Raw genomic sequence first — 26,790 nt, 5'->3', positions numbered from 1 at the left:
GAGTGTAGTATATTTTGATAATGAAATAAATGTTTCAGCTACACGATTCCACCTTCCAGATCATTATAATTTAATTCTATGTTATTCAGAATTCATTCTTTTTTTCTCCCTCTAAAGCGTACTTATGCACATTTAAAACATAAAACTAACTGCTCGGAAACTTTCGCTCGCCACTATACGTATGTACATTGAGGTATATGTAAACATAGTTGCGTTTGAACCAGTGTTTCCCAACCTTCTCTAAATCATGTTTCACCATGATGCGATTGCGACGTATGTCACAAAAATTTCAATGTCGCCCCCCTTTCCTAGTGATTCTATTCTACTATTTGCGATTACTTTAATGCGAGTGAAATATGAAATATTTCGATTTGTGTTCCTATTACACTGTTAGTTAAAACAGAGACTGTTCTCGTGTGAGCAACAGCAACGTTTAGACGGAGGATCGAATCTAATTATTTCCCATTTCGAAGAAGAATATAACGACCGTGAAGTATGCTCCAACCGTAAAGTACAAAGAAGAAGAAGAGAAACGTACGACATACGTGAAACATTTACGTTTGAGAGTGTCTCGGAAGATAATATAAGACGACCAATTTTATATTAGGATTAAAGATAAGACACAATTTGCAAGTTATCGAACATATTACTGTAAATTGGGTTCTCGTTAATACACACGAGTGAAAGCAGCTAAATTGCGCGTGGGCAGTCAGAAACGAAACATCAGAAACGTCTCGAAGGGTTGATGCAATAAAACGTCTACTCGTAACGATTAGATTTTTTTCGATCGTCAGAGTCCTATTCTCGGAATACGATAAATATCGATTGTCGCGGAACTTATCGAGAGGAACGCGAAACGTTTTCAAGGGAACCGGCAACGTTTCGGAGTAAAGTTGCGTCAACTGACGGTCGCGTCTAGCAGCGTTCGCTCCTAGAAGAGAAGGCTCGGGATGCTGCTCGCTGCATCCTGCATATATGTATGTTTTATGTCAGCGTGCATTCTGCATTCGCGCCGTTGCCACGTCTGCTCTCCTCGGGTCTTTCTCCCATTCCTCCTTTTCCATCTGTCCCGCTACTCTCTTTCTCTTTTCGCGTTCGTCTCTCCTCTCGCGACTCCCGCCCGCCACCGAGAGACGGTGCCTGCGTTTCTTGACATTTCTCAAACCCCGTGTGTATCCGCCTCGCCTGGCCAGCGGTCGAGTCGTTGAACTCGAAAAAATCGTCCGCGAACTCTCAGCCCCCCGGAAAACTCTCGGACTCGTCGCGAAGTACACCGGGGCCACGTCGAGATCTCGAACCCACCCGTTGGATCTTGTTTGTGTGCGAGCGCGGGGCGCAGCCCGCGATTCGAATCGCCTCCCCCCGGGGCGAAATTTCCCACGGCTCACGCGACCAAAGGGTCGAGTTTTTACCGCCGAAGGAATTTTTCTTTCGGAGCGCGCCGCTGCGCGCCGCGATCTGCATACGCGCTCGCGCTATCTCTCACGGTTTATCTCCTTTCCTCCCAGCGGCATGTTTCCTTCTCCCTCTCTGCTGTCGATCTCTCGCTCTCGCCCCACCTTTCTTTCTCTTTCGCTCCGCGACGCATGCAAATGGTGTTTCGCTCCATCTTAGAATCGCCTGCCGCGCGACCGTGGCTCGCGGCTCGCGAAAAATGCTCTAGCGCGCTACGGCTGGTACGTGTACCGGGAGAGAGGTACACGAAACTGTTCGGGACACGTTCCACGGCGACTGGCAAGTGACGAGCCTCCGCGGGAGGTCGATCAGTCGGTTGGAGCAGGTCGTGGATTCGCTCGGAGCTCGCGGCGGGATCAGTGCACCCCGAAAAACAGACGCGGCCGAAACGCCGACCATAACCACGGACACATGCATTCTCTAACGCCTCGAAAACGATCCGGAGGAATGGCTACCGTGTCGATGCACGAAATCGGATCGTACGCGGTCTCCGATCCGGACCGATCGCGATCGATTACGCTAAGCTGAGGAGAACAGTCGTGGAAGCAACCGAAGAGGGGGTCCAGTGTCACAAGGTGAACGGTACCGCCGATCGAGCTTCTCGCGATGAATACTTTCTTTGTGCGAGAACGGAGGCTCGATTTCGAGAGTGCGGCAGCGCGGAACGCACCGCGAGTGTACGTTTTCCCCGCTGGGGGAGACGAAAGGATCTTTCTCCGGCGAGACACGTCGACTTCGAGTCGATCCAGTTGGCGGTGTTTCGCGCTCGAAGGAGCGCGTCGTCCTCGTTCTGGAATGCGCGTACCCGACGCACGTGATCCCGCGGATAGACGACGGTGTCTCTGGTTATCGGTTGTCCAGCTCCCCGACAGAGGAGATTCACCGAGAGACGGGCGCGGATGGCGCCTAAGGATCGATCAACGATGATCGAACGAAAATTCTTTGCGACACGCGAGCAACGCGAAAAGGAAAACGATCGCGCCGCCATCCGCGCCCTGTCTCCGTTTGCCTGTTACGCTGGTACAAGTTAGAGTATGTCTCCTTACCTCAATCGTGCACGGTTTTCTAGAGTAGGTGGATCACAGTTAAAACGCGGTGGTAGGAGCTAGGTAAAAAGATCACAAAATATGGCACACTGTTGCCCGAGTTCATCGTTCGGCACTTCGCGGCGCGGTTGGTCACTTGGTGGGGGCGGCGAAGTACGGCCGGAGGAGGATGACGAAGAAGAAGACGCGGAGAACGAAGGGAGCCAGGATAGAGCAGGAAAGGTATACACTGTCGCGGGGACACCGTCGAGATCGAAGACGAAGAGGAGACACGGAGACGGCGTTGCGGGAGAGACGGAGAGGATTCCTCGCGCGCTGTCAGCTGTCAATGCCGCGCACGTTGTCACTCATCCTCCGTGGTTTTTCCTCGCGACGCGAGACCGATCTCTTTCTCGGCGCCCTCCGCGCGAACCATCGAACCGCTCAGATCCAGATCGACCATCGATCCTCGCGCTGAATCCTCACGTTTTACGAAGTCTGCCGGTGTTGTTCTCTCGATTCACGATGCTCGCGACTCGTCGCCGGGAAAAATACGACGTCCAAAGGGGGGAGAGGGAGTCGAACCAGGGGAGAGGAGGAGATGGAAAACGTTGTTTCTGTCAGCGGTCGTCGTCGTCGTCGTCGTTTTCGTCGTCGTCGTCGTCGTCGTCGTCGTCGTCTTCGTCGCACTCTCGCCTCCCCGTGTGCGTGTGACGCGGTGCGCGCGTGGTGTCGCGTGAAGTTGGTCGTGCGTGCGCACCTTGTGCTTCGTTAAAGAGTCTTTTCCGTATAAAATGCTGGGGCGCCGGCGAGAATCGGCCTGCCCGCCGTCGCGTAGGCTTCACGCCGGCGTCCTCGCGGCCGATTGGCCGGATACCAGCCGGTGGGGGGCACTGGCGCGAAGGTCCGAAGGTAGAATACTTGCCTCTAGAAGCTACCAGAGCGGATCCACGAGAGTACGGAGTGGGGTTGCGGCTTTGCCATCCCGCTGACGAGGATCGCGTACGTTTTATCTACGAGTCTAGGAGGGATGACGACGCGGGACCCTAAACGATTCTAGAGACCGTTTGATCCCCGACCGGGTGTTCCCGATTGGCTGGGCCTGGGAGATCCCCCAATTCGATGGTCTTCGCGGTTTCGACGAGTCGCGAGTTCAAGGACCCGAAATCTAGCCAAGATTTTTCAGATCTCGCGGGAACAGGACTCCGGGATAAAGAGGAGAGAGCGGAGCGGTAGCGGGCGTCTTTCTTCCTTCTCGCGGCTTCTCCACATCCCCCTCTGCTGCACGATACGCGCCGTCTCTTTTTCGCGAGAACTGCTCGTTCTGTTCTCTCGATTTGCTCGCCTTCTCTCTCTGCTCCGTCCCCCTTCGAGGTTCTCTCGTCTCTCTGTCCCGTCTCTGTTGCTCGAGACCGGCTAGGCTATTCACCCACGCATACACGAGATGACGATGACGATGACGCTGGCCGTTCGCCGCTGCAACGTGCACGCTCCGAACGCTCTGTTGCTCTTTCGTTCGCCTCGCGGGATAAGTTTCTCGAGAAAAAAACTGTTTGGGCGAAATCTTTCCTCGATGTCGCGATTTCCTCGTCGAGCTCGCTGTCGATCAGGTTTCCAGTTTTGGGGGTTCACCGTCGCTTTTTTGTTTCTTCTTGGTACGCGAGATTTTTCGCTCGATCCACGAAGATCGACGATCCACGCGAGGACACTTTCCGTTGCTCGCGGTTTCGCTGCTCTTGCTATCCATGCAGCTGACATTGGCACATTGCGATTGCGGAGCCCCGCTGACCTAGATTCCGGCTCGGTTATTTTTTCCACACGGTCGGATTTTTTTTATCTCCGTTGTTTCGCGCATCGCTTTCCGTCTCCGACAGCCCCGGCCCGTCGACTTTCCGCTCCCCCCGTCCATCGATCATTCGTCTTACAAGCGCTCTGTTTTTACCCGCGATCCCGCCCTTCTTGCTCCAGAAATAAACGACTGCTATCAATATTTCGAAGGCTGGTAAACGCTGCGATATACGCGTTGTGTACGTCACGTGTTCCGTAAATTCGAGCTTTGCCGTGAGTTTCTTCGAGACCAACGGACAATAGAAACGCGGTTACAAAATACAAACGAGCAAGGAATTTTTCAACGAGCGTTCGACTCGGGAGTTCCTACGAGCAATGATCCAGCAGGATTAAGTCAGATTTAGATTTAGAGAAGGTTAATTAATTATTAGCCGCAGTTCTCTATTAATCCAAACTATCGTCTTGGTATTTGTTGTAACCCCTGATCTACGAGTTCTAGTCGTTGACAATCGTCATAGTAAGAAGGCAAAAGAGCAGCGGTGAAATTGGAGAATTTTGCAACTGGAATGGTCGTCCAGAACGAGTCGGGATTACGGAGGTTCCGCTATGCGGCGTCGTCCTGGGCTCGTCTCGTATTCGCCAGAAGGGGTCCCGGATCATTCTACGGTTCCCGTTCGGTGTGTAGCAGCTACAGCGCGCCGCGTCGGATCCTGACCTACGACTACGGTCAGGGGAGCAGGCGAATTTTGTCCGAAAGTCGACGCGAACGAAAGAGCGGATTCGCAGGCCTTCGAGGTCACGGAGCAAGAACAGTGGGGATCGGCGTTGGAGGGACCCGAAGAGGGGACCCGAAGGAGGTGGTGGATATGGGCTCCTACTCGAGGGAGTAGGAGAGAGCCAACGAGAGGATACGCTCTGACGGAGGAGGACCAAACGACACGCTAGGAAGAGGAGCGCGAGAGCAGCGTGCAGCCAGCAGAAGAAGACGAAGAAGAAGGGAAGAAGAAGAAGAAGAAGAAGAAGGGGGCTGATCTACCGGCAATATACACACAGAGCCGCACAGACCACGGCAAAACTCCGCAGTTTTGCTGTTCGATTTTGCAAACTTATATTTAGAAGGGCAACGATCTTTTGCCGCGGCAGTTCCAACCAGAGGAGAGGAAAGGTTCTGGGATACGCGCGCGGTCTCTCTTCTGACCGGCGAGTTTTCTTAACTTCGTCCCGACCAACGAAATCGTATCTCAAGGGTTTTCTCGACCTTTTCCCTCCTCTGCATTTTCTCAGCTTTTTACCTGTTCCAACGAGTCTCGATCGAACATCGTTCTTCTCGGATCGACGATCTCGCGCCTCGATGTATCGCGTTCAAGCGCAACGAGTGCAGGTTAATGGCTGCTGCGTACACGTCCGTCTCCCGTTTGCAATAATTATCGGTACTACGTAAGATAACGGTCGCTCGAAAGGTTCGGCAAATTATAGAAGATAATCCTTGCTTAAATTAGAAGTGTACGTACCCCGAAGCAGTATTTCTCAAACTTTTACGACCAAGCGAACAGTTGGACGTTCTAGTCTCTTCCATAACGTAAATGTGTGGATCAGTGGATACTTCGAACGAAGCTTAAATTAATAACTATCGTTTTAATCGATAATACAACGGTATGTTTAGGAAATTGGAGTTCGTTGGACCACGTTCAAATAAAAAGAGGGATATCGATTCATAGTGATGTAGCGTCTATTACGACAGAACAGCAGTGGATGATCGAGCAAAATTTTAATGAAATGAAACAACACCATCCGGTGGACCGCGAAGCATAGCACGAGGAAGGCTATTAAAGTAAATCCGGTACGCGGGAAGAAATGTTATGTCCCAAAGATGGCAATGAGTATTTCCATTTCTATTTACTCAGACTTAACCCTTTGCACTCGGAGACTTTTCCACCTACTACTAATTCAAATACACTTTCTTACGGAATAGATAGTAAATATCCAAGTAAACGTGTCTTTTCTTTACATTCTCCGCTTATGTATTTCTATATTCTATATAATTTTGATTACGTAAAATCCATATTTGTAGCTCCTTACATATTACATCTCTTGTGCTAAAAGGTTTATTCCCGTTAACAAATGTTGTATTCCCTTAGAAGGTACATCCAAATTCTTTGTTGGATGTTTTAGTAGGCTTTCGTAGTCTGTATTCAAGCAATGGACAATGTACGAATCTCCTAAACGTAAACCGTAATCTTTTAGACCTATATCCCGGCGTTTCGTTAGCATCGTGGCTGGTCTGGTCAGGGGTCCGATGACGCATCTCGGATGCTATAAGAAATGACGCATCTCGGTGCCGTCTATGGCCTATTTGGATTGCGTCCACGTTTGTTCCGTCCTGTCGCGGACCCCATTGAGCATTCGCAGAAAACAATCGTGCGATCGCGACGGGAGGCTCGCGCGCGGATTCGAATTCGGAATCTGGACCAGCGCTCCGTGAAAATCGTTGGGACGTTGGCGCGCGTGCATCGTGCACGACCACCGCCCCTGCTGGTGTAATCTTATCGTGGCGAGCGATGCGGTGAACGCGTTCTCTGCGGCTGCAGAACAGCGGCGGAGTCAACGAACGATAAAAAAAAAGCGCGCAGCCATACGCGCGACACAAAGAATAAACTCCGTATCCGCGCGTCTCGCCCTCCCTTTTTCCTCGTCCGAGTGCCGTTCCGTCTCGTTCTTTCGCCAGCGCGAGCCAACCTCTCTTCTCCCGTTCATCCGCGCCCGCGGACTCGGCCGTGTGTGGGCGCGTGAGTTCTCTCTCCTTCTCTCGTTTTTCTCCGCTCGCGGAGCCCGCGTCCCTCTACGCCGTCCCCCACCGCCCCCCTTTTCTCCTTCTTTTTCCCGTCGACCGCTTGGGGTAGGTCATGGCGGAACCGCGGCGAACGAACGACGGAGACGGAGGAAAAAAGAGTAGGACGTAAGAAACCGTACGCGCCGCGCGCAGAACGCTCCGCCGCGGCGCGCGACTTTGTAACGCGCGCGCACCTTTCTCCTCGGCAGCGTCACGCGGCCACGCTTTTGACAAGTTATTTATCACGGCGGGCAGCGTCGATCGCTGTCCCGCGGTGCTTGTAATTTTCCCGATTCTTAACGATCGTTGCGCCGACTACAATTAACCCTTCTGTCGATAACCGAAACGATCGCGGTTGCCCAAATTAGCACTTTTACTGTCACGTTCACTTTATTAAGGGAGTACGATTTACTATCGAACCTGTAAATACTATTGAAAACGAGTAAAAAGTTTATCTATTTTTACTGTAAAAAATAATATTATTCGTAGCTGTAGGAATCTATCGGTCATGCTGAATATCTTTACGTTGGAAGTTACCGTTACTTGATCAATTAAAATAGATGTGTAAAATTATTATGGTAAGAATTTATTGATATTAATATTAATCGAATAGAATATTTTATTATAAAATGTTTTCGACTTCGTTTTTCAAGTCATTTAGTTTGAGTCGTGTGGTTATTGTTTAAAGAAATTCTTGATTAATTTGCTTGCAAGCCTAACATTTCCCCACAGAATACTGTATTTTTCTCTCAAGAGGAACATTTGATAAGTTTAGAAGTCTCGTTAGCCTTTTGAAGAAAACATACGAAAGCAATGTATCTATAAGAATATCTAATTATTGTATGAGATTTAATGGCGACGATTTACTTCGATATTTGCACGTGAATTATTTTCATTCTAAATATGACATTAATGAAAATTAAGTCTAGTTTGTAAACATGTGTATATCGGAATAAAAAAGGATTCTCTACAGGTCATAACTTCAGAGTCAAATTCAGTATACTAAGATAAGAAAGAAAATTCATACAAGCATATGTCCAATACGATCTTGTTTCTCAATTACAACTGTTTTTCTGTTATAGTAGTTGTTCGCTAATACGCTCAAATATTTCCTTTTGATTTCGAAAATATAAAGGTTGGTCTTAACATTTGCAAATCCAAGGGTTAGCAACGTGTGACAAAACCATTACTTCATAAAGAATATTATAAAATGATCTTATGCGAATATATTAATGATTTTCTAAAGTCACGGTAGTACTAACATGAAAATTTTCGGATAAAGGAATATTTAGAGTAGAGGACGTCAATTATGGTCGCTTGTTTCTTTTTCCGAGTCAAATGTAGCCGAACAGTGGCTCATAAAAGTGTCCAAACGACTTCGAAATTAAACAATTATCTCTTAACACGGTAGGACGAGTGTACAGAACGTTAATTGGCTTCTGTAAACAACTATTAAATTAATAGTCTTTTAATATGAATAGCTTAATACTTTTTTTTTATAGAAAATAATAGTTGTACCGATTAATCTTTAAGAAATAAATGATCCGGCATGGTAAACGATGATTACAAACAATTTCTTAGAAACGTTGACTGAAAGAGCATCACAAAAGCATTCGAACGACGAAGAGTTTTCAATGTAAACATTACTTTAGAATGATGAAGTATAAACACTCGCATGATCAGTCGATGTTATGTTCCAATGATCGATACTATGAGTCTTATCAAGAAACTGAAATGTTTATAGATAAGATGTCCATAAAAAATGGAAGCAAGCTATAGAGAATTAATAATAAATAAATGATACAATGAAAACAAATTGTACGTTGAAGAAAATTTACATCTGCATTGTTATAAAAAAAGAAGAAGAACGGAGCCTATTTTGGTTATATAAGCAAATTAACCAAAAAACAAGACATACTTGTCTATAAAGTAAAAATAAGATCCAAAAAATTTAGCTACTTTAGAAACTCGCTGAGACTGCCACTGATAATTTTATCATAAGAATACTAAATTATGCTGAAGAAATTATACACAAAATGAACCACTATACATGACTAAATTTTCATAATCGAGTCTCTTGGAAGACACTATAATACACTGATAAGGTGAATCGGTATAGATAACTAAATTTTACTAAAACGAGTCACTATATATTAATGTACTATGTGCTCGTCAACTAATAAACTATTAAAACTGAATTATCTAATAACATTTGTTGCTTAAATTGATGGCTACACTTCAAACTAGAAATGTATAATCATAACACTTGTGTATTACTACTGTAATAAAAATATTTCGAAAATCATTATGTAACTTTACTTTATTCTGCACTAAACGTTTGGTATATTAATACTTTTTTTAAATGTTGTACAAGATCACTCCCTGCTCGGTTGTACTATGAATTCCGACCCATCCTGTGTAACGATCATAAATATTAGCATAAGTGTTATAAAACTTTACAGAATTTCTCCCAAAATCATGCTTTTGTTAATTCTGCATAAAAATCACATAGTTAAATAAGCAATAATATAACTAATGCATTAAAAACACTGATTGTGAGAGTTTACAGATTGTTAGAAGAACGTAACATTCTGATCAATAAAATTTTTAGAATATTTTAAAACTTTACAAGCGGAGTGTGTAAATTAGAGTATCTTTCTTTTCAATTTACATGTTGAATTAATTAGGTTCCTTGCATATTAAAGGTACTAAATTCAGTATATTTGAAATTATACCCAAACAATGCACACAATATTTCTCCCTCCAGAGGGCTTCATCGCTTTTCGCCATCCGTCGGGCTGTTTGGCTTAGTTCCCCTACTTCTACCTTTCCGCAGAATTCGCTGTAATTCGCGGAATTCAGAGTAATTCACGGAATTCGCGGGCGAATTAACGCGAATTTTGCAGAAAGATAGAAGTAGAGAAAACGAGCGGTGCAGCCCAATGGACGACGAAAGCCATGAATTCGCTGGGGAGGGAAATATTCGTAATCAAACGTAACAGATTGATACACGAGTATGTATATTTTGTGAGCATAATAATTAAATCGCTACATATATTTGAAGATCATTCATGGAAAACTTAAACCAAATGAAAACATACATTGGAAATTCATTTTGGAGAGACATATGAAAGTAGTTGGTCCAATTATAATAAATCCAATAAAAGCAATTTTTTATTTCTCTCGAAATTTCACGAAATCTTACCGGGTTTAAAAATATTATATCGATATTTATCAGAGCTCAGTGTATAAAGAATTGCCAGGGTGTTAAATATTATTAAATTTTTGTAATATAGTATTCAGATGGCATAAATATTTTCAAATCGTCCAATTATGTTTGATCGATTAATTTTATAACGAGCTAACAATTTTTATACTCGGAAAGGTATAAAATAGAAAATGCTAACTTACGAAAATCTAAGTCAAATATTTTAATCGAACATAAAATTTGTTTATCTTATTTTGGTTCTCTAAAATACTTTATTAAAGTGTCTTGTTATTATAAAACAAACATATGTATATCGGAATAAGAAAGGATTCTCTACACAGGTCATAATTTCAGAGCCAAATTCACTATACTAAGATTAGAAAAAAAAATTCATATAAGCATATGTCCAATACGATCTTGTTTCTCAATTACAACTGATTTTCTATTATATTAATTGTTCAATTATCTTCACAGAAATAGTCCGAGTATATCATAGTTCGTTACCCGTTCAAGATTATACATTATATTTGTCTTCGCTATTCTTGTATTTCTATAATCTGACATTATTGATCCAAATAGAAATTATCATAGACCTATATTAGACACGTTTCATGTGTATTCTTGTCACCAAGAAGATTCACTAAATTTATATAATAGCTGGCAAGGTCGTATATGAGACAAATAACGTTAACTATAAACATTGGAAGGAAAAATTCAGTTTATTGTAAGAATTATTGGAACAGAAAAATTGAAAAAGAAGATCGTATCGAGTATATGTTTATACGAACATTACTTCTTATTTTAGCGTGCTAAATTCGCCTCTGACATTATGCTTACACGTTTTGGAACATCTATATAATTATGCAAGAATCACTGATAAAAATATAGCCTACACTTAGGTTCAAATACAACTTGTAAATTTCCGGTAAACAATAGGAACGCGATACATTTACATGTATGATTCTCCACACAAAGGACTGTGAAATGCCTTCATTTCCTAAAATACTCCATGTACTACTTACGCGTTTGTCTTCAATTGGAGAATCCAGTGCAATGACCATATATATCCACTTTTTCCACTATTACGAAGCATCGAAGAAAACTCTTGGTACGTTTTTACAATCAACATAGAAACGAGGAAATATTACGTAACTATCAAGTACCCCGAAAACAACTATTCCATTTATTTTACAACTAACTATGCGTTACCATAAGATAAGGTATCCGTGCTCACGTAATTTATTTTCGAGAAACATGGTTCGTCTACCGACCACATCAGTTGTACGTGCTTGTCTCAGGAATAAGATTCTGGCAGACTCTCGTTTACTTCATTTTTTAGATTCCAGGCTCGAAACGGGCCAACAAATTTTGCGACACTCGTTCGAAATCACTCTGTGCGTCGTCCTATTGCTAGTATGTGGTCACTCGATCTCGTCAATTGAAACGTAGGACGTTAATTCGCCGTATGTCACCCGATCGTAGCGATTGAGCGCGAACGGAACTTAGAACCTCGCGAAATTCTTCGAACGGCGTTACACGCGATTTTTCACCGCGCGATGGATCGCAATATCGCTAACAGAAACGTCTTCGAAACTCCGCGAACCCCTCCCCTTCGCCCTCTTGGGTTGCAAAGAAGCCGAACCGATTCGCCACGATTTCACCGAAGATCGAACAATTCGATTAGGAGGATCTTAACAGTCGACGCGGGACCGGCGTTATTGTTAGCGATCATGCGATCTGAAAATCATAGAAAATTACTGAAAAGCCAGGAAACTTTGTACGTTCTGGCCGGCATGGTTGCCCCTGGACTTGAGATGTCGTAATTTCGCCTTCGCCATAACGGCTACGCGGCACGGAAGTAGTTTCCCCCACCCTTCCATCTTTCATCCTCCAGGTTTTCTTCTTCGACTCGAAACAGAAAGCTTCGTTGCTGGCCCTCCCTTCCTACCTCCCCCCTTTTCCGTAATAGTAGAAGGGTTAGTGAAACAATGGCACGCGCGCGAACACCGTTATTTAAATAACACGATCGTGGGGTCGAAGGCAAAAAAATTTGCGCTCAAGGGGATGGAACGTGAGAAAGACGCATCTAGGCGAGCCGCGTACGAAGAAGCCGCCAACTTTTTATTCGGAACCGTGCACCCTCTGCCCCTTTCTCGCCTCTATTCTCTATTGGTTTCTCTCCATTGTCGGATCGCAATAATATCTGCTCGCGGGATGGCCAAAAATGCCCATTTTACAATTTACTTTGAAAATCCTAATACTTGTAAAGTTTTAAATGACACTACTGGCGTCAGGAATGATTTAAACTGGCAAGTTCACCATTGAAATTAACGAGAGTCTTTCATTTTGCGTACAAAAAATAAAAATATAAAGACACAGTGTAGTGCATATTTCAGGAATACTGGTTGCACCATCAGATGTATAAATGTGGAAAACTGTAACAGAATGCTCGAAATAAATTTCGAAATCGATTCACGAGAGAACATCGTGAACTGTCGGATGTTGACTTTTATGAAAATTTGCACAAGTGTTCGTTAACTGAAACCAAGTACTTCTTTGTTATTACTGAAAAGTGTTCCAAATGAAACTTGCACCTATTTTTAGGAGCCAGTGAATCAGTAGGAAAAATTGTAAAATGGAGGGTGTAAAATAAAGATTTTTAAAAAGAAACTCTGTTTAAGCTTCCTACTACTTTACAGGCCTCCAGAAACAGCACAAGTGTAATTTGAAACATTTTTCAATGTCTTTTGTAATTTTTAACTTTAAATTTAAAGTTAAGTAACCCTCGATACGATTTGGATGAATGATGTAACACTTTGGGACATCGATGGCACAAATTGGTTACGAATGAACAGAGTAACCATTGGTAGCTCGGACGTAATCGCTACTTTCAGTTGTTTGAGTTATTGGGAAATTATACCGCCGCGAAATCGATATTTCAGAGGCCCCGATCAACAAGGAACTTTCGTTGGGAATAAGAACGAACGATTTCTTTTCGACTGTTTACGCCTTTTGCTCGGAAGATTCTACGAGTTCTATCGATCTCGAGAGCTTGAACTTCTTCGCCATCCCCCCCGTTTTTCATCGTCTTCCTCTTTTCACTGTGCGGTGCAGTTCCGGTTCTGGCAGCTGTCGTCGATTCAAGATTGGGACTCCGGATCGGTCAAGGGTAAGCCTGTGGCTGTGTAACGTTACCTTCAACGTCGAACCGGTTTAAAGCGGAATGAAAGAGAGATTTAGAGGGAAAGAGTTGGCGCAAAAAATTCATTTGAATCGCCGTAGGGTTGGGCAGAGGTGTCGAAATAATTGGATTTTAATTTTCGCGCCGATGAAAGAACAAAAACCACTCTTTCTCGCTCTTGCTGCCTATGTACATACACACCCTCCTCCTCGACCGAGAACCATGAGAACCGTTCGCCAACGAGTGTTTATACAACGTTGCAGCGCATGAATGTTTTCGACTTTACATTTTCCTTCGTGCCCTTTGTTTTCCCACGATACGCACCACCGCGTCGATCATCGTAGATCGACTTCGAACGCGTGCTCCATTTTTCAACGATTATGGAAAAACACAGCGAGGGGACCAATAAAGTTACATATTCGTTGAACTTTTCTCTTCTCCAAATTTTCGTTACAGAACCGTTGGGATCTTTTTCATTCTAAATTAACACGAAATGCCATTATTTCATATGGACATACTTCTGCACTCTTTACTGTAATTACTTTATTGTATACGAAAAGATATTCACTCATTGAATAAATAAAATAAATAAAATTGAACACAATATACTTTTGTTGTATCGGTACATATTTTCCTCGAATAGAATTTAATGAAACAAAATTACGCAAAAATTTATCAAGTTACTTGATACGCGAAATTTCATTTTTGAAAATTTACTGAATAAATGTATCCAACGTTGACGCTGACTTTTAAGTGTTATGTTGCTGCTTTTATTTCTAACGAGTTGTGGATGTAACGAAATAGGTATAAAACTTGACGTAATTGATAAGTGTCGAAACTTAATCGTTCGAAGACATTCCACAGATTAGTTTGAACAAGAGTATTAATTTTCAACGTAAATGTATCGGTGACATAAAATTAAAGCTCGATTTCATGACTGCGATCGATTGTACACAATTTATCAGACTCTAATCTTGAAATTAGTTGATTAATAAATATCAATTACAATGATGAACATTAAAAGTTATTACATATACTTTTCAAAACATTTAAATTTTATTTTTTATATTTATAAGTCAAAAAATAAATCGAAACGTTAATAAAAGAAAATACGTAAAATGTTATCTGAAAAATTTACTAATTGTGTTTAAAGTTCAGACTGACTTATAAGTGTTAGATCGTTATTTCCTTTATTTCTATCTCGTTGTTAATGCAATGAAACAGGTATGCAATTTGACGCAATTGATAGGTGTCGAAACGATAAATGTCTCGATAAATCTTAAATCGTTGAAAGACATTCCTTGGAACACTTTGATAGAAGATTATCGCCTTAAAAACTTAGTCAAGCTCCAGAACTTTTAATATCAAACTTTCTTCGATACTACAGATCTTATAAAATGAATAAGTGCAATAATTCTAAATTTATATAGTTTATTTTTTCTTGTTCGGTGAATATTTTGTCAAAATTTCATTAAATTATTTTATTCTAGACTCGCGGCAAGTCTGAAACGAAATTTGTCAATGAATTTACAATTTTTAGAAGCAAAATTTTATTAAGAAAAATCATCATTTTTCATCTTGAATATTTGTTTATACCATTGTTTTTCAAAACCTGTTTTCGACACATATTAGATAATTTATTTAATACGTTAAACTTTTGAAGAAAATCAGCACCGTTTTCGATAACTTTACGTTCATCACTCCTGAAAACGTAATTTTGAAAAGATTGCATAAATGTTATTAAAAATACATCATAACTCGATGACAAATGAATTTATCGTGGTTAAAGATAGAAGCATATGTACTTGAAACAAAAGAAAGCATTTTTTAATAGCACTTTTGTCACTAATAACTTTTTTATAAATCAGAGCTCAAAGTACGTAGAATATTTGTAGGAACTGAACACGCAAAAATCTTAAAGAAATGGATGGCTTTTGGAATGTGGACACGATTTTATCAACTTTTGAAATTTTTCGATAAATTAAGGCTCAACGTGTCTACATGTAGAATACTCGTAAAAATTGGGACGTGTAAATTTGAAGATTTCTAGGCTAGACCATCTCCCATAAAACGTAAATATAACGGTGATAACGAGACGCTTCTCGTTCCTATCGCTGGTCGAACGTATTCGCGAAACGATAAAGGCGACCAAAGGTTCGCGGGCGCGTCGTTCGTTTCGTTTTGTCCCTACCGTTGGAGATCCTTGGCAGGGACGGTACAAAGAAGGCGAATGTTTTAATTAAATCTCGACAAAACGCGAAAACTTCGCCATCGCAAGGCGTTTTTGCGATTTTCCGAAAGTTTCGCCTCGCTTCGCGACTTGCTTTCAAGGTGGCGATGGACGAGTGCAGGAGGGGGGGAGGGGGGTGGAGGTGGAGGGTGAAACCGCACTCAACCACCTCTTTTCCACCTTTCCATTCATCCCCCCAATGGTCGAGGGGTAGGGAATAAAAGAAGTCGCAAAAACAAAAGAGCGGCACCGCTACTTAACGAAACAAATTGTTGCTTCGTACTCGGGACGAGAATTTAAAAGTTTTTCACTGCTTCTCTCTTTGCTCCTTGTTCTCTTCGTTTCCTTCCCCTTGCCCTCCCTGCCTCCCTCTATGGTTCTACCTACGGGCTCCGTACCTTTCTCCGTTTCTCCGCGGACATCACGGTTCTTTCGAGTCGAACGATAGTCCGACTCGATTCACGGCTCGTTAGCGGTGCTTCCTTTCCCCTCATTTCGGTTCTGGCTCGTAAAAGGACAACGCCATATACGCGGGGACTCGTATACTATCGATCGTGACGGACTGTCCCATTAAATCGGTTGCATCGTGCGTGGAATACGCGTATGGAACAATTAAACGCGGTATTGTCTCGCGGGGCTGCCGAGGTACCGTTCGTCGAGACGCTAAGCTGGACGACGGTCGTCTACCTACGATTCCGTCCGTGAAAATTTTCTCTGCGCGTTCCGTGATTCGTATGGATCGTTCTCGAACCGCCGCGCCGTGGCGGTCAATCGTAGGGACGATCGAGACGCGAATGCATCGAGCTCGATCGTTGTCGACGGTTTTGTCTTACGTTAAGAGTAAACAACAAATCATACAGAAGCACATACACGCACGTAGAGCATGCCAGCGGTGTGGGGTAAAAATAAAAAAAAAAACATTACTACAACGAAAAATGAAAAAAAAAAAATATATGTATGCACGTATGCGACTAGAAACACTGGTGATGGTGCATCCTCGCTCGGAGGAAGCACCGAAACTGAAACGAAACTCTCGTAGAAAAAACCAAGGATATATCTGTTGCGTAGAACGTCAGCGGGTTGGTTGCTGCATGAACGTGCGGGAAGAACGTAAGAGAACGAAAAAAAAATCCACGAGAGAAAAAAAGAGAAAAAACGACGATCCTATTACGGGAATCGGCGAAAAGAAAAGTGAGAGGTATTGAACAGGAAGCTGCGTGTGACGAGGAGAAATAATAATAAGGGGATCTTGAACGGGCTGAGTGTTCAACTCACTCGTTGCAGGGTGGACCAGCATTCCTCGAGGGTGCGCTCGTTGATGTTGCCCATTCCTCCGCCGGCGCCTCCTGCACCTCCAAGTCCCGCCGCAGAGGCACGAGACTATCAGGCAAGACAGGAGGCTCGTGTTAGTTTACTTTTCCATGCCCTATTCGCTAACCAGTCATTACTATAAAATCGCTTGTCTAGCAATTCTCGGGACACTAGGTGTCTTAGTCGTTCCATTGTCGTGGAACGCAGAGATTCTTTAGAAAAGTCTTTCTACTTAAAAAAAAAACACACTCGTAATCGGACGTACATAGCATGTAACGTCGAAGCTGTTGCTACCCATCGGCACACACGGTGATCCCGGAAACTGGGTTGGGCTATAGAAAATTCGTAGAGGAGAAAGTTGTGACCAGCGAGGCCTTCTTATACCACGATTCTTTCCTCAAATGCATTCCACCGTCAGCATTCCGCGTTATTGTGCGCATAGAGGCTCGAGGCGGACCTAGAGTAGTTTGAGAGAACAGTGGAACGAGGTATCGAGAATCATCGTTAAATATTTTCGTGACAAGACAAAAAATGCCCCAACGCCAGGAAAGAAAAGTACAAGTTTGATCGAGAATCGATCGATGCTGTTGGACCTTTTCCTCTGCGAATTTTCGTTGCTACGTTCCAGTTTCCAGAATCACCCGGTACAGAAAATCTCGCGTGAAGGCGACGCGGAGAGCGCTGGTCTCTACGAAACAAAAAAAAAAAAAAAGAAAAAAGAAAAAGAGAGAAAAAGAAAACGTTTGAATTGCTATTAGCGGCGAGACCGAAGCGGATCCGCGGGGATATATTTACTTAGTTTCCTCGTATCGAAGCTCGCGGGACTGTGGCATCGCAGAAGCACGCCGCGATATTTTCTCGAGAACATCTTCTCGGCGTACCGTATGACGTATGCGTATAGTATTATCTGTGTTGCGCGGGTCAAGAACCCCGAGAGACGACGTATCTGCATCTCCTCGCATCGGTGTGCGTGGGCCGCGTTTGCATTTGTGGCCCCGTGACTCTAATGTGTGCGTGGCTGGCTGCCTGGCCGCCTGGCCGCCTGGCTGCTCGTTCGCTCGCTTGCTCGCAAGCCGGCCCTCGAGCTCGCGTTCGTGCTAGCTCTCTTTCTCTCACTCTCGCTGCTCTCCCGTTCGTTCGTTTCTCGCGGCACGCGCGTGTGTCGTGTACGTGTGTCGTACGCGTGTGGCGAAGTACGCGACGCGGTAAGTCAACGTATTCCGATGTGCGTGAACCATGGTCAGTGTATCTCGGTACAGTCGCAGATTCAAACAGTCAGCGAGAATCGTCGACGATGCCGCGCGATTTATCGAAAGTCATCCAGTCGAACCGACGCCGACGCTTCTTTCGCGGCACGAAGGGCTCGAGGCCCCTTTCTTTCTCCCCTCGCGAGATCACCGATGGTCTGCGTACCAAAGATCTGGAAACCTCTACGGATCTTGGGTCGGAATTTTCAAATTTAAGGATTCGAGACGCGCGGATGACGTCCTGGCTTACGTCAGATACGAATTAGATGTAGGTTTGGGTCTCGGTAACGTTCTACGGAGAATTTACTACTGCTAGGTTTGCAAACGAGCGAGTAAAATGTATTTTTCGCCGCCAGCAAAAACTGTTTGAAAGTATTGTCCGGCGTCAGTCGGCCCAAGTGAATGACCCTATTTATCGGCGCATTATGCACTTTTATCGCGGTTGCCTCGTCCCAGTTTATTTATCTCTTCTCTCCGGGGCTACGGGCGAGTCTAACCGAGATCGAGAAAATAAAAGCGCGAAAGTAAAATATGTCTACTGTAAGCGAGCGGTTTCTCGAATCGCGTACGCGTTCTCTCACCTGTAGCTCGTTGACGAGTTTTTCCGTCAGGCTGGTGTCGTGGGAGTCTTGGCTGGTCGCTCCCGGACTCAGCATCGAGTTCTGGGAGTTCTGTTGCTGGTTGGTTGACATGTTCATCCCGGCGAGTCCGCCATTTTGAGCGATGGTGCCTGCCATGGTCAACGCCTGTTGCTGTAAATTCTGCGACAGATTCTGCGCCTGTTGTTGCAGATTCTGCGACAGGTTCTGCGCTTGTTGTTGTAGCGCCTGCTGGCTGAGACTCTGGCCGAGATTCTGCGACAGGTTTTGCGCCTGCTGCTGCAACGTTTGCGACAGGTTCTGCGCCTGACTCTGGATGTTCTGTTGTAGATTTTGGTTGGCCTGGCTGAGATTCTGCGGTTGATTTAGCAGCTGTTGTTGTTGCTGCGGCGACAAACTCGGCGTCAGACTTTGCGCCAGATTGTGCTGCAACGTTTGCCCCAGGTTCTGTTGCATGTTTTGCGTCAGCGCTTGCGTCAGCGCTTGTCCCAAGTTTTGGTTGAGCGCCTGAGCCGCCTGGACCGCCTGGACGGCCAGCGATGGACTCGACGCCTGGGACATGGATTGTTGTACCTGCGCCAAGCTGTGAAGACTCTGAGCCATGCTGGACGCGATGGCGCTCTGATGATCCGCTTGAGGCGACGGCGTGGTCGGTGCCGGGGAAGACTGATGTTGCGCTCCTTGAGCCGTTTGTTGGCTCATGGACATCGCGTGCTGTTGTTGTTGCTGCATTTGTTGTTGCGGACTAGGGGTTTGCCCTAATCCCGAGTTGGCGGTCTGCTGTACCTGGGATACGTTCGGCTGCTGCTGCTGCTGTTGCTGCTGCTGCTGTTGTTGTTGTTGCTGCTGCTGCTGTTGCCCGAGCGGGCTGTGCATCTGCTGCACTTGTTGCTGGTGTTGCTGTTGCTGAGTCGAATTTGAGATAGGGCTGTGCTGTATCCCCGGCGAATGCTGGGGCGGCCCCCGTTGTGGTTGCTGCCAGTAATCGGACATCTTAAAGACATGCTGTCGCAGCGCGTGAAGGTTCGCGGCCGCCGCGGTGACGGCCGATGTTTGGACCTCCATGGGTTCCGGCTCGTTTTCGAGGTCCGGTTCTGGCGTGCTGCAAGGATCCTCGTCTTCCTCCTCGTCCTCCCTCTCGGTGATATCCTCGTCGTCTTCGTCGTGGATCCTAACGGCTCTGTCCGCCTCGGACCCGGCCGTTCCTCCTCCAGCAACACCAGCAACACCACCGCCACTTCCACCGCCGCCACTTCCGCCACCGCCACCGCCACCGCCACCTCCACCTGCTCCACCGCCACCTCCTCCGCCTCCTATCCCACCCCCCGAATCGCCAGAGTGGAGATGATTTCCGGGGTGATGCTGATGATGATGATGCTGCTGAAGGTGATGGTGTGGACGCGACTCTGGATTTTGGCCTTGCTGCTGCTGTTGTTGATGCTGCTGCTGCTGCTGTTGTTGTTGCTGCTGCTGCTGTTGATGGTGATGTTGCTGCTGGTGATGATCCAAGCCAAAGTCGGGTTGGGTTTGCGTCTGGGCACGTAGGTCCAGGGCCGCCGTCTCGTCCGAAATTTTGAGGCCTTCGCGAGAAGCCCGGGCTACCCCCTTCCGGCGCAGCTTGCCCGCTTTTTCGCACCCCTTCTGGTAAGCAGCTCGACGGCCGGCACACTTCCGCGCTCGCCGCCGTTCCTTCCTATCTTTCTCCCCGCTGTATCGCGTGCTCCTTAACCCAGGATCGTCCTAAGGACAACGATCCTCGCTCGACGTGGGCGGCGGGCAACGTCAGTTACTCGCCACCTGCTTCGACTTCCCGGGCCTGCTGCTGCTGCCTCCCGCTACTTGGCTCATGAAACTCTTTCCCTCGGTACACCTCTGTCTTCTTTCTTAGCCTCGGCTGCGCTTCGCTCTGCCCTCGAGCTTCTCCTCGCGGCCTCTCTGGTTCTCGTCACCAGCGTGTCCCTCGCGTAGTATGCGAACGACCACCGATCGGTCGTTTGGTACGCGACCGATGGACCCTTCGCTTCCTACGGTTCTTCGATACGTATTTCCCGTAACGCGATCGCGGACCTTCGTATTTCGTCACTGATCGCGCGCGTGCGTCTCCGCGATTCGGCGTTTCATACGCGTGTCTCTCGTCTCTTCTTTAGTTCCTCCTTCCTCTGGTCTGCATTTGCGTGTGCGTGTCGTGTATAGGTATGTGTGTGTGTGTGTGTATTGCGTGTCGTGTGATGCGAATTGATGCGCGCGCGAGCGGACGTCCTCCGACACTGGAGAACACCCTATTTTCTTTGTTCTATCTAACTTAAAGTCTATCGTACACTTAAGTTCAGGTTAACATTCAGGATTGCCCAGCCCGGACGGTGTGAACGAGAAGGACAGTCTGTGCGGACGCGAAACGCTCTTTGTCGAAGTCCGGTGCCGCGGCCTCTGTGCTGGCCGGGTGAGAAATCGCACTCGCGGATGACGCTGCTCGTCCCGTTTTGCCCTGAGTAGTTCGTAGCCCCGTTATGTCGATGTGCGTGTTGTATGTGCGTGTATGTGCGAACGCGCGAGCCCTTGTGGTTCTTTCGATGCGTGGAAAATGACTCGCCCGTCCAGCGTGTGATACGTCGTGTGTGATCTCTTCGTGCCGGGACGGCAGTTCTCCGACCGCGTTGATTCCGCGTGTCACTCTGCCTGCACAGTGTGTCGAGGTTGCGATGCTGCTTCAGTCGCTGCTTCCTCTACTTCGCGACCCTTGTTCGTCCTGTTTCTCGCGTCCGTTCACGACTTCCCCTCGAAATGCGACTCTAGGGTATTTTTAACTCTTTAAAAGGAATTCTATTCGATTAACGATTAACCGCTCGTCGTTACCGATATCGTCGATGGTAGTTGTGGTTGCTTCTTATTATCGTTTAGGTTTAATAATATTGCACTTAGGTACACTCGTTTTTTGAACACACTGAAATATATATGTATGCGGCGCCAGGTTCTTTCTAGCGAGCTCCTTCTTCTTCTTCTTCTTCCTTCGATCTTTTGCCTTTTTTCACTGTTGGTTATCTCACTTGATTCCTTCCCTTCGGATTTATCCTTACTTCGGACCTTTATCCTTGTGTTCTTCGATCTCTCGCTTTCCCGTTCTCTCTCACCTTTTTTTTCTCTTCGCTACTCTGAATCACTCTTGTCGCAACCCCGCTTTTACGCGTCTCGCTTTCGCTCTTCTTTTGCTCTTGTGTTCCTCCGCTTCTTCAGCTTTGCTCGTCTTATTCTGCTTCTTCCGCTTTGTCCAGTCTTCCTCTCCTGCACGGGAATCTCTTGCTGCAATGCGTCTCCCGCTCGAAGCTGCAATTCAGAAAAGAAAAGCTATTTTTATGCCGCTCGTTTATCACCACAGTTCACGTATGTTTCAACTATCGGCACTAATTGTCACTCAATCTCCCGTTAAAAGCATGCAATGGGTCGGAAAATTGGGAGTTTACGGGGTTCTAACAGCCTCGCACTGATCGCGATCATCGCACCGATTACTATTTTCCATGATCTCGAGACACGTCTTGCCACTCACTGTGAAAAACTCAACTATTCGCTCGGAATCTACGCGACGCGACGTTAACGTTACAGTTCGAACAAACGCGCGCGAAGAAAACTTGTTACAACGAATCGACGGGAACGTGCACTAGGAATCGGAGAAGGATCTCGAAAATATTTCCATTCGATATTACGAGTTTCCAACAATTTCACTCGATGGGACGTCAAGTTCCGAAAAATTCGGAACACCGGTACGAGAACACTTTGACTATATTTCCTTCGAAAGACGGCGGATTTACACTTTCAACTTCGCGGGTAGGTACTTTCGTGATTCCGTTGGTCTGATCGCGGTGGATCGTCCCTTTGAAGTTGCTTCCCGACAGCACGTGAGTCGCGGAAGGTTTTGCCGTCGCGTCACAGACCGCCACCGACAGACAAAATCCGTTCGCGAGAATCGAAGAAAGTTTGCGACGAAACGACGTTGCAGTCGGAAATTGGACGGATTCGCAAACGAGAAAAAAAAGAAGGGATTTAGCTCGAAGGGATTGAGATCTCTAGGAATTGCCGCGAGTCTCTAACGTTACGAACAGACGGATCCGCGCGAATCTCGAGGCAATATTTCTGTTTCAAGAAGACATCAAATACTCGTTTCGCTCGTTCGACGTGATTATCGTTCGACGAAACCGAGCTGCACACGACTCGACGCGACGAAACATCTTTTCCGACGATTCGAGGCTCGAGATTTTCTGTTTAACGCACGATTCGTACCGTTCTTTAAGCTCGACTTAAGATCGGAGTAACGGAAAGCAGTATCACTGGACGGAAAATTCCTTGTCGTCGCGAGAACGGTCATCCCCATTGTTCGCGACACGGACAATATCGTTGAGCAACGACGCGTTTAATCGCTGGAATACCGTGATTGCGACCACGTAAGATGAAACTTTCAACGGATCCTCCGACGAGCGAAGCAACTCCTCGCCGCGAGAATTTCGCGTCGGTCGGTCTCACGTTTATCCTTGGTAATTCCGTCAAGGTACTCCATTTCTGTCCCGATGGCGGGATTAAGAAAGGATCGAGCCGTACGCGATCGCGAGAAAACACTGCAGACGTCGTTGACGTGTACCGGGCATGTCAGGGAGCTGAGTTGGAGGGGGTTGGATCAACGGCGAAAGAGGGTTGGCCGAAAGAGGGGGAAAAACTGACCAAAATCACGGTGGAAAAAAGATAAACGGGTTGTCCAGGTGTTCCACTATCCGTGCACGACAGTCACTTTCGTTTTTTTTTCAAAGTCCTGCGGAGCACTGCGTGTCAGAGCACAGGAACTGCAAGACCGAAGGAAAATCCAAGATCTCTTACGTTCCGAGATCGGAGTATCTCTCGACGAGGAAGAGCGACAGCGGATCGAGGAGGCCAACGATCATACGTAAACACGCACGGTCGACTTCCCTTCTCGGAGTTCAGTAATTCGGAGATGCGTCCGTTAGCGGCGAGACAACGTTGCTTCAATATTCCGTGGATAGTCGCGAAGACGGAGCACGACGGCGACGACAACGACAACGACAACGACAACGACAACGACAACGACAACGACGACAACGGCGCGTGCACGATCGAGGAAAAAGCTCGTCTCCTCTTCCGCGTTCTCGAGTCCTTGACGGAGGAGGAACCGAAACTGACTCGGGTCTGCGGCTCGCGAGAAACGCTAAGTCCTTCTCCGTCGGCGGGGGCCGGTGGTGGCGCGCTTCTCAGACCGCGTGCGTCTGACTAAAAGCCACCCCCTCGTGCCTTAAAGAACGCGTGTTCGGGTAGGGGCGTTGTCTTAGGTGGTGCGCGGTCGCGAAATTTCTGGCTGCCTCCGGCTGCCTTCTGCGGCTCGGTTTTCCGCTTAAGAGGCTCGCGAGCCGGGGTCCGCGGGACCTGGGCCCCGGCCCGGGTCACCCTCGACCGACGTTCGACCCTTGGCCGGTCCTCCCACGGCCAAAATCTACCTCCGAGAGGACGAAAAACTGAGCCTGCCCTAGGACAGCAGTTTTCAAGCCACCCCTCTTTTCCTTCGCCCCCACCAGCCGACCTCGTCGAGGCGCGCGCTCTGTCTCCCCCTTTTCCTCGACACTCACTCGCCTCCTCGCCCCGCGCCCTTGCCGTTCCTTCTGCCGGCTCCTCTCGACGTGGGTGGGGGACGCCTCCGACTCCGCCGACGTCTCCGTCGGGGGTAGCCGTTCTAAGGGGTAAGAAAGAGAGTAGGGCTCTCTTTCTCCCTTGTCTGGTTTTTCTCCTTCCCGGTACGCGAACCTCTCCTTCTCCCGGTCTCGTCTCCGTCCGTTCAGCAAGGGTGGAAGATCGTCCTTGTCTCTGCACCCGGACCGCCGCGCTGCCACCCTCTCGCGCTTATGTTCCGACGTCGGACATAAACACGCTCGGACTTTTCGGACGGTCGAATTTCTCGCGAGTCCTTGAAATTTCGGTTTCGAACCGTCGTGGCTCGTTTCAGCGTTCGGGTCTGCGCGCTTCACGGTTTGCCGGGGGTTCACGCGTACGTGCGAACGTCACGAACCGACGAATTCGACTGATCGAAAAATCGCCGACGTCGAGGGTAAGGGGGTGTAGTCTGAGGTACAAATAAAAAGAAGGGGACCGTCGTATAAAAATGGCCTCCCCAACGCTCCGTATGGCTACACACGCGTGACTAACCAGAAGGGGGAGTGGGACTTCTTTTTTATCCCTTCCCACTAGGTCGACCCTTTGAAACTCTTTTTCCCCATCGATCACGATACGCGACGTAACGTTTTGTATCGGGCCGCGCGTTCTCGCCCCATTTATCGTATTAATCTTCTTATCCGGATTCTTAGACGCGGAGCGCCGCGGCGGCGGAAGGTTCCTCGTCACCCGAGATCTTGATCGGAAGATAGATCGTCGACCTCGAGGACGTCGACTTTTCAGCGGAGGCGATGTTCATTTCATAGCCGAGGGTGGTCGATGGTCATCCTGTTCATCTTACGCACCCTCCTCGTCAAATAGACGGCCCCCTTCTCTTCTTCGCAGCCCCTCACCGACGCCGTCTAACGTGTTTACCCCACCACGACCCAAGCTTTCCATCCCTCCCGTACTCGGGCAACGTCTTTCCCCTCTACTCGTTCTTCCGTCCCGCTCTTTCCTTTCCCAACTCCTGTTCGCTCCCACGCCAACCACCCTCCACTCTCGAAGAGAGTCTGTCCTTTCCTCTGCCCGGTTTTCCCTTCCTTCGGCTCGGCCGCTTTCATCCCCACTGGACCTGCCGCGTCGAGACCCCTACGCGCTGCTTTTTTACGCTGGCCTCGTCCTTTTTTCCACGTGGCGTGCACGTGGAAGTGTGGGGCCGGAGGGCGGAGAACCGCGCCGCTCTTTTTTTTTATTTCCAACCCCTACCCGACTGCGCGTCCCGTCACGTACACAGCATCCACCCTCCGCGGCTACCTGCCACACGCTCCACGCTTCAGGTGGACGCAACTCTAGCGAGAAACCAGCCCTCTCTCGACTTTACTCTTGCGCGTTGCTCTTCCCAACGTGCACGTTTCGGTGAATCGTAGGTTTCTCCGACGCGAGAATTTTGATCCGAGTCGCGCCCTTTGTCCGATAAGACCGACCACGAAAATCGACCGTGGAATTTATCGTTGGAACGCGGCGGTAGATCGACGAGCCTCGATAGAGTTTCGACGCGAGCCTCCGTCTATCTGTCGGTCGAATCTGACAGATGTCCGTAACCGTACGAGCATTTTTCGGCCACGCATCTGCATAAACACGCGAAACAGCGGCGCGGGGGAGTGCACGGAAAGAAGGGCCCCTGTACCATGATCACGATCGAACTTCCGGCCGCGACAGGTTGTTACCGAGGTAAGAATTTGCCGACGAGAAAGTACACGCACGTACCCTTGATCTACCGTTGTATTATTCCAAAGGAATATTCAATTTTACGCCAATTACAGGTTTCGATGATGAGATCATAGATACTGCGCGACGTTCATAATTTTTCACCCCCCGTGTCTTGGCAAACTTAAAGAATTACGATATTTTTTAAGGCGGTTGCAGTTTTCGAGTCTAGAGAATGAAACTAGACTTTTTTAAGACTTTGTCAAAATCTGTACTGATCGCTAATTCTTACATTGCGATATGCCGCTTTCGAGAACTTGAACTTTTTACACAATTTTGGACGAATTCTATCTGTACGATGTATGGAACGTATCGAGAAATATGATTGTAGAATTTTATGAATATACAAGAAACATACCGAGAAGAGTGAAAGAACGAGTAAGACTGAATGACACACATGTACGATTATATATTATACATCAATAGCATCACGTATATTATGCCACTGTCAGGTCAGGAAGAATAAATATTGGTTTTCAATAAGTCTACTTTTCAAAATTTTATGC

General features: G+C 46.8%; 2 protein-coding genes across 18 annotated transcripts in view; both read right to left on the bottom strand.

Moving 5' to 3' along the window:
- Dati (zinc finger protein datilografo) overlaps window positions 1-22,014 on the bottom strand; it is a 124,166-nt gene extending 102,152 nt beyond the window's left edge. For 12 of the 14 annotated variants that reach the window (XM_076767435.1, XM_076767478.1, XM_076767533.1 and 9 more), the window contains exons 1-2: window positions 18,857-20,614; window positions 16,993-17,097 (exon numbers count right to left, since the gene is read on the bottom strand). In XM_076767435.1, coding sequence (XP_076623550.1) covers window positions 16,993-17,097; window positions 18,857-19,939 — 1,188 coding nt within the window. In that variant the 5' untranslated portion in view covers window positions 19,940-20,614. Of the gene's footprint in view, window positions 1-16,992; window positions 17,098-18,856 lie in introns of all 14 variants that reach the window. The other 2 variants (XM_076767505.1, XM_076767523.1) reach the window with 2 other exon arrangements.
- Window positions 22,015-22,057: 43 nt separating this feature from the next.
- Window positions 22,058-26,790, bottom strand: part of LOC143343044 (uncharacterized) — a 53,321-nt gene continuing 48,588 nt past the window's right edge. For 2 of the 4 annotated variants that reach the window (XR_013079898.1, XM_076767546.1), the window contains exon 2: window positions 22,058-22,195. Coding sequence is in view for 1 of the 4 variants with exons in the window: in XM_076767546.1 (XP_076623661.1) it covers window positions 22,117-22,195 (79 nt within the window). In the remaining 3 variants the exon portion in view is untranslated. Of the gene's footprint in view, window positions 22,196-23,734; window positions 23,960-26,790 lie in introns of those variants that run through there. The other 2 variants (XR_013079902.1, XR_013079899.1) reach the window with 2 other exon arrangements.

The sequence above is a fragment of the Colletes latitarsis genome, chromosome 1 (genome assembly GCF_051014445.1).
Source record: "Colletes latitarsis isolate SP2378_abdomen chromosome 1, iyColLati1, whole genome shotgun sequence".
Classification (NCBI taxonomy): Eukaryota; Metazoa; Arthropoda; class Insecta; order Hymenoptera; family Colletidae; genus Colletes; species Colletes latitarsis.
The sequence above is the reverse complement of the archived record's forward strand: the minus strand, read 5'-3'. Positions and strand labels throughout refer to the sequence as shown.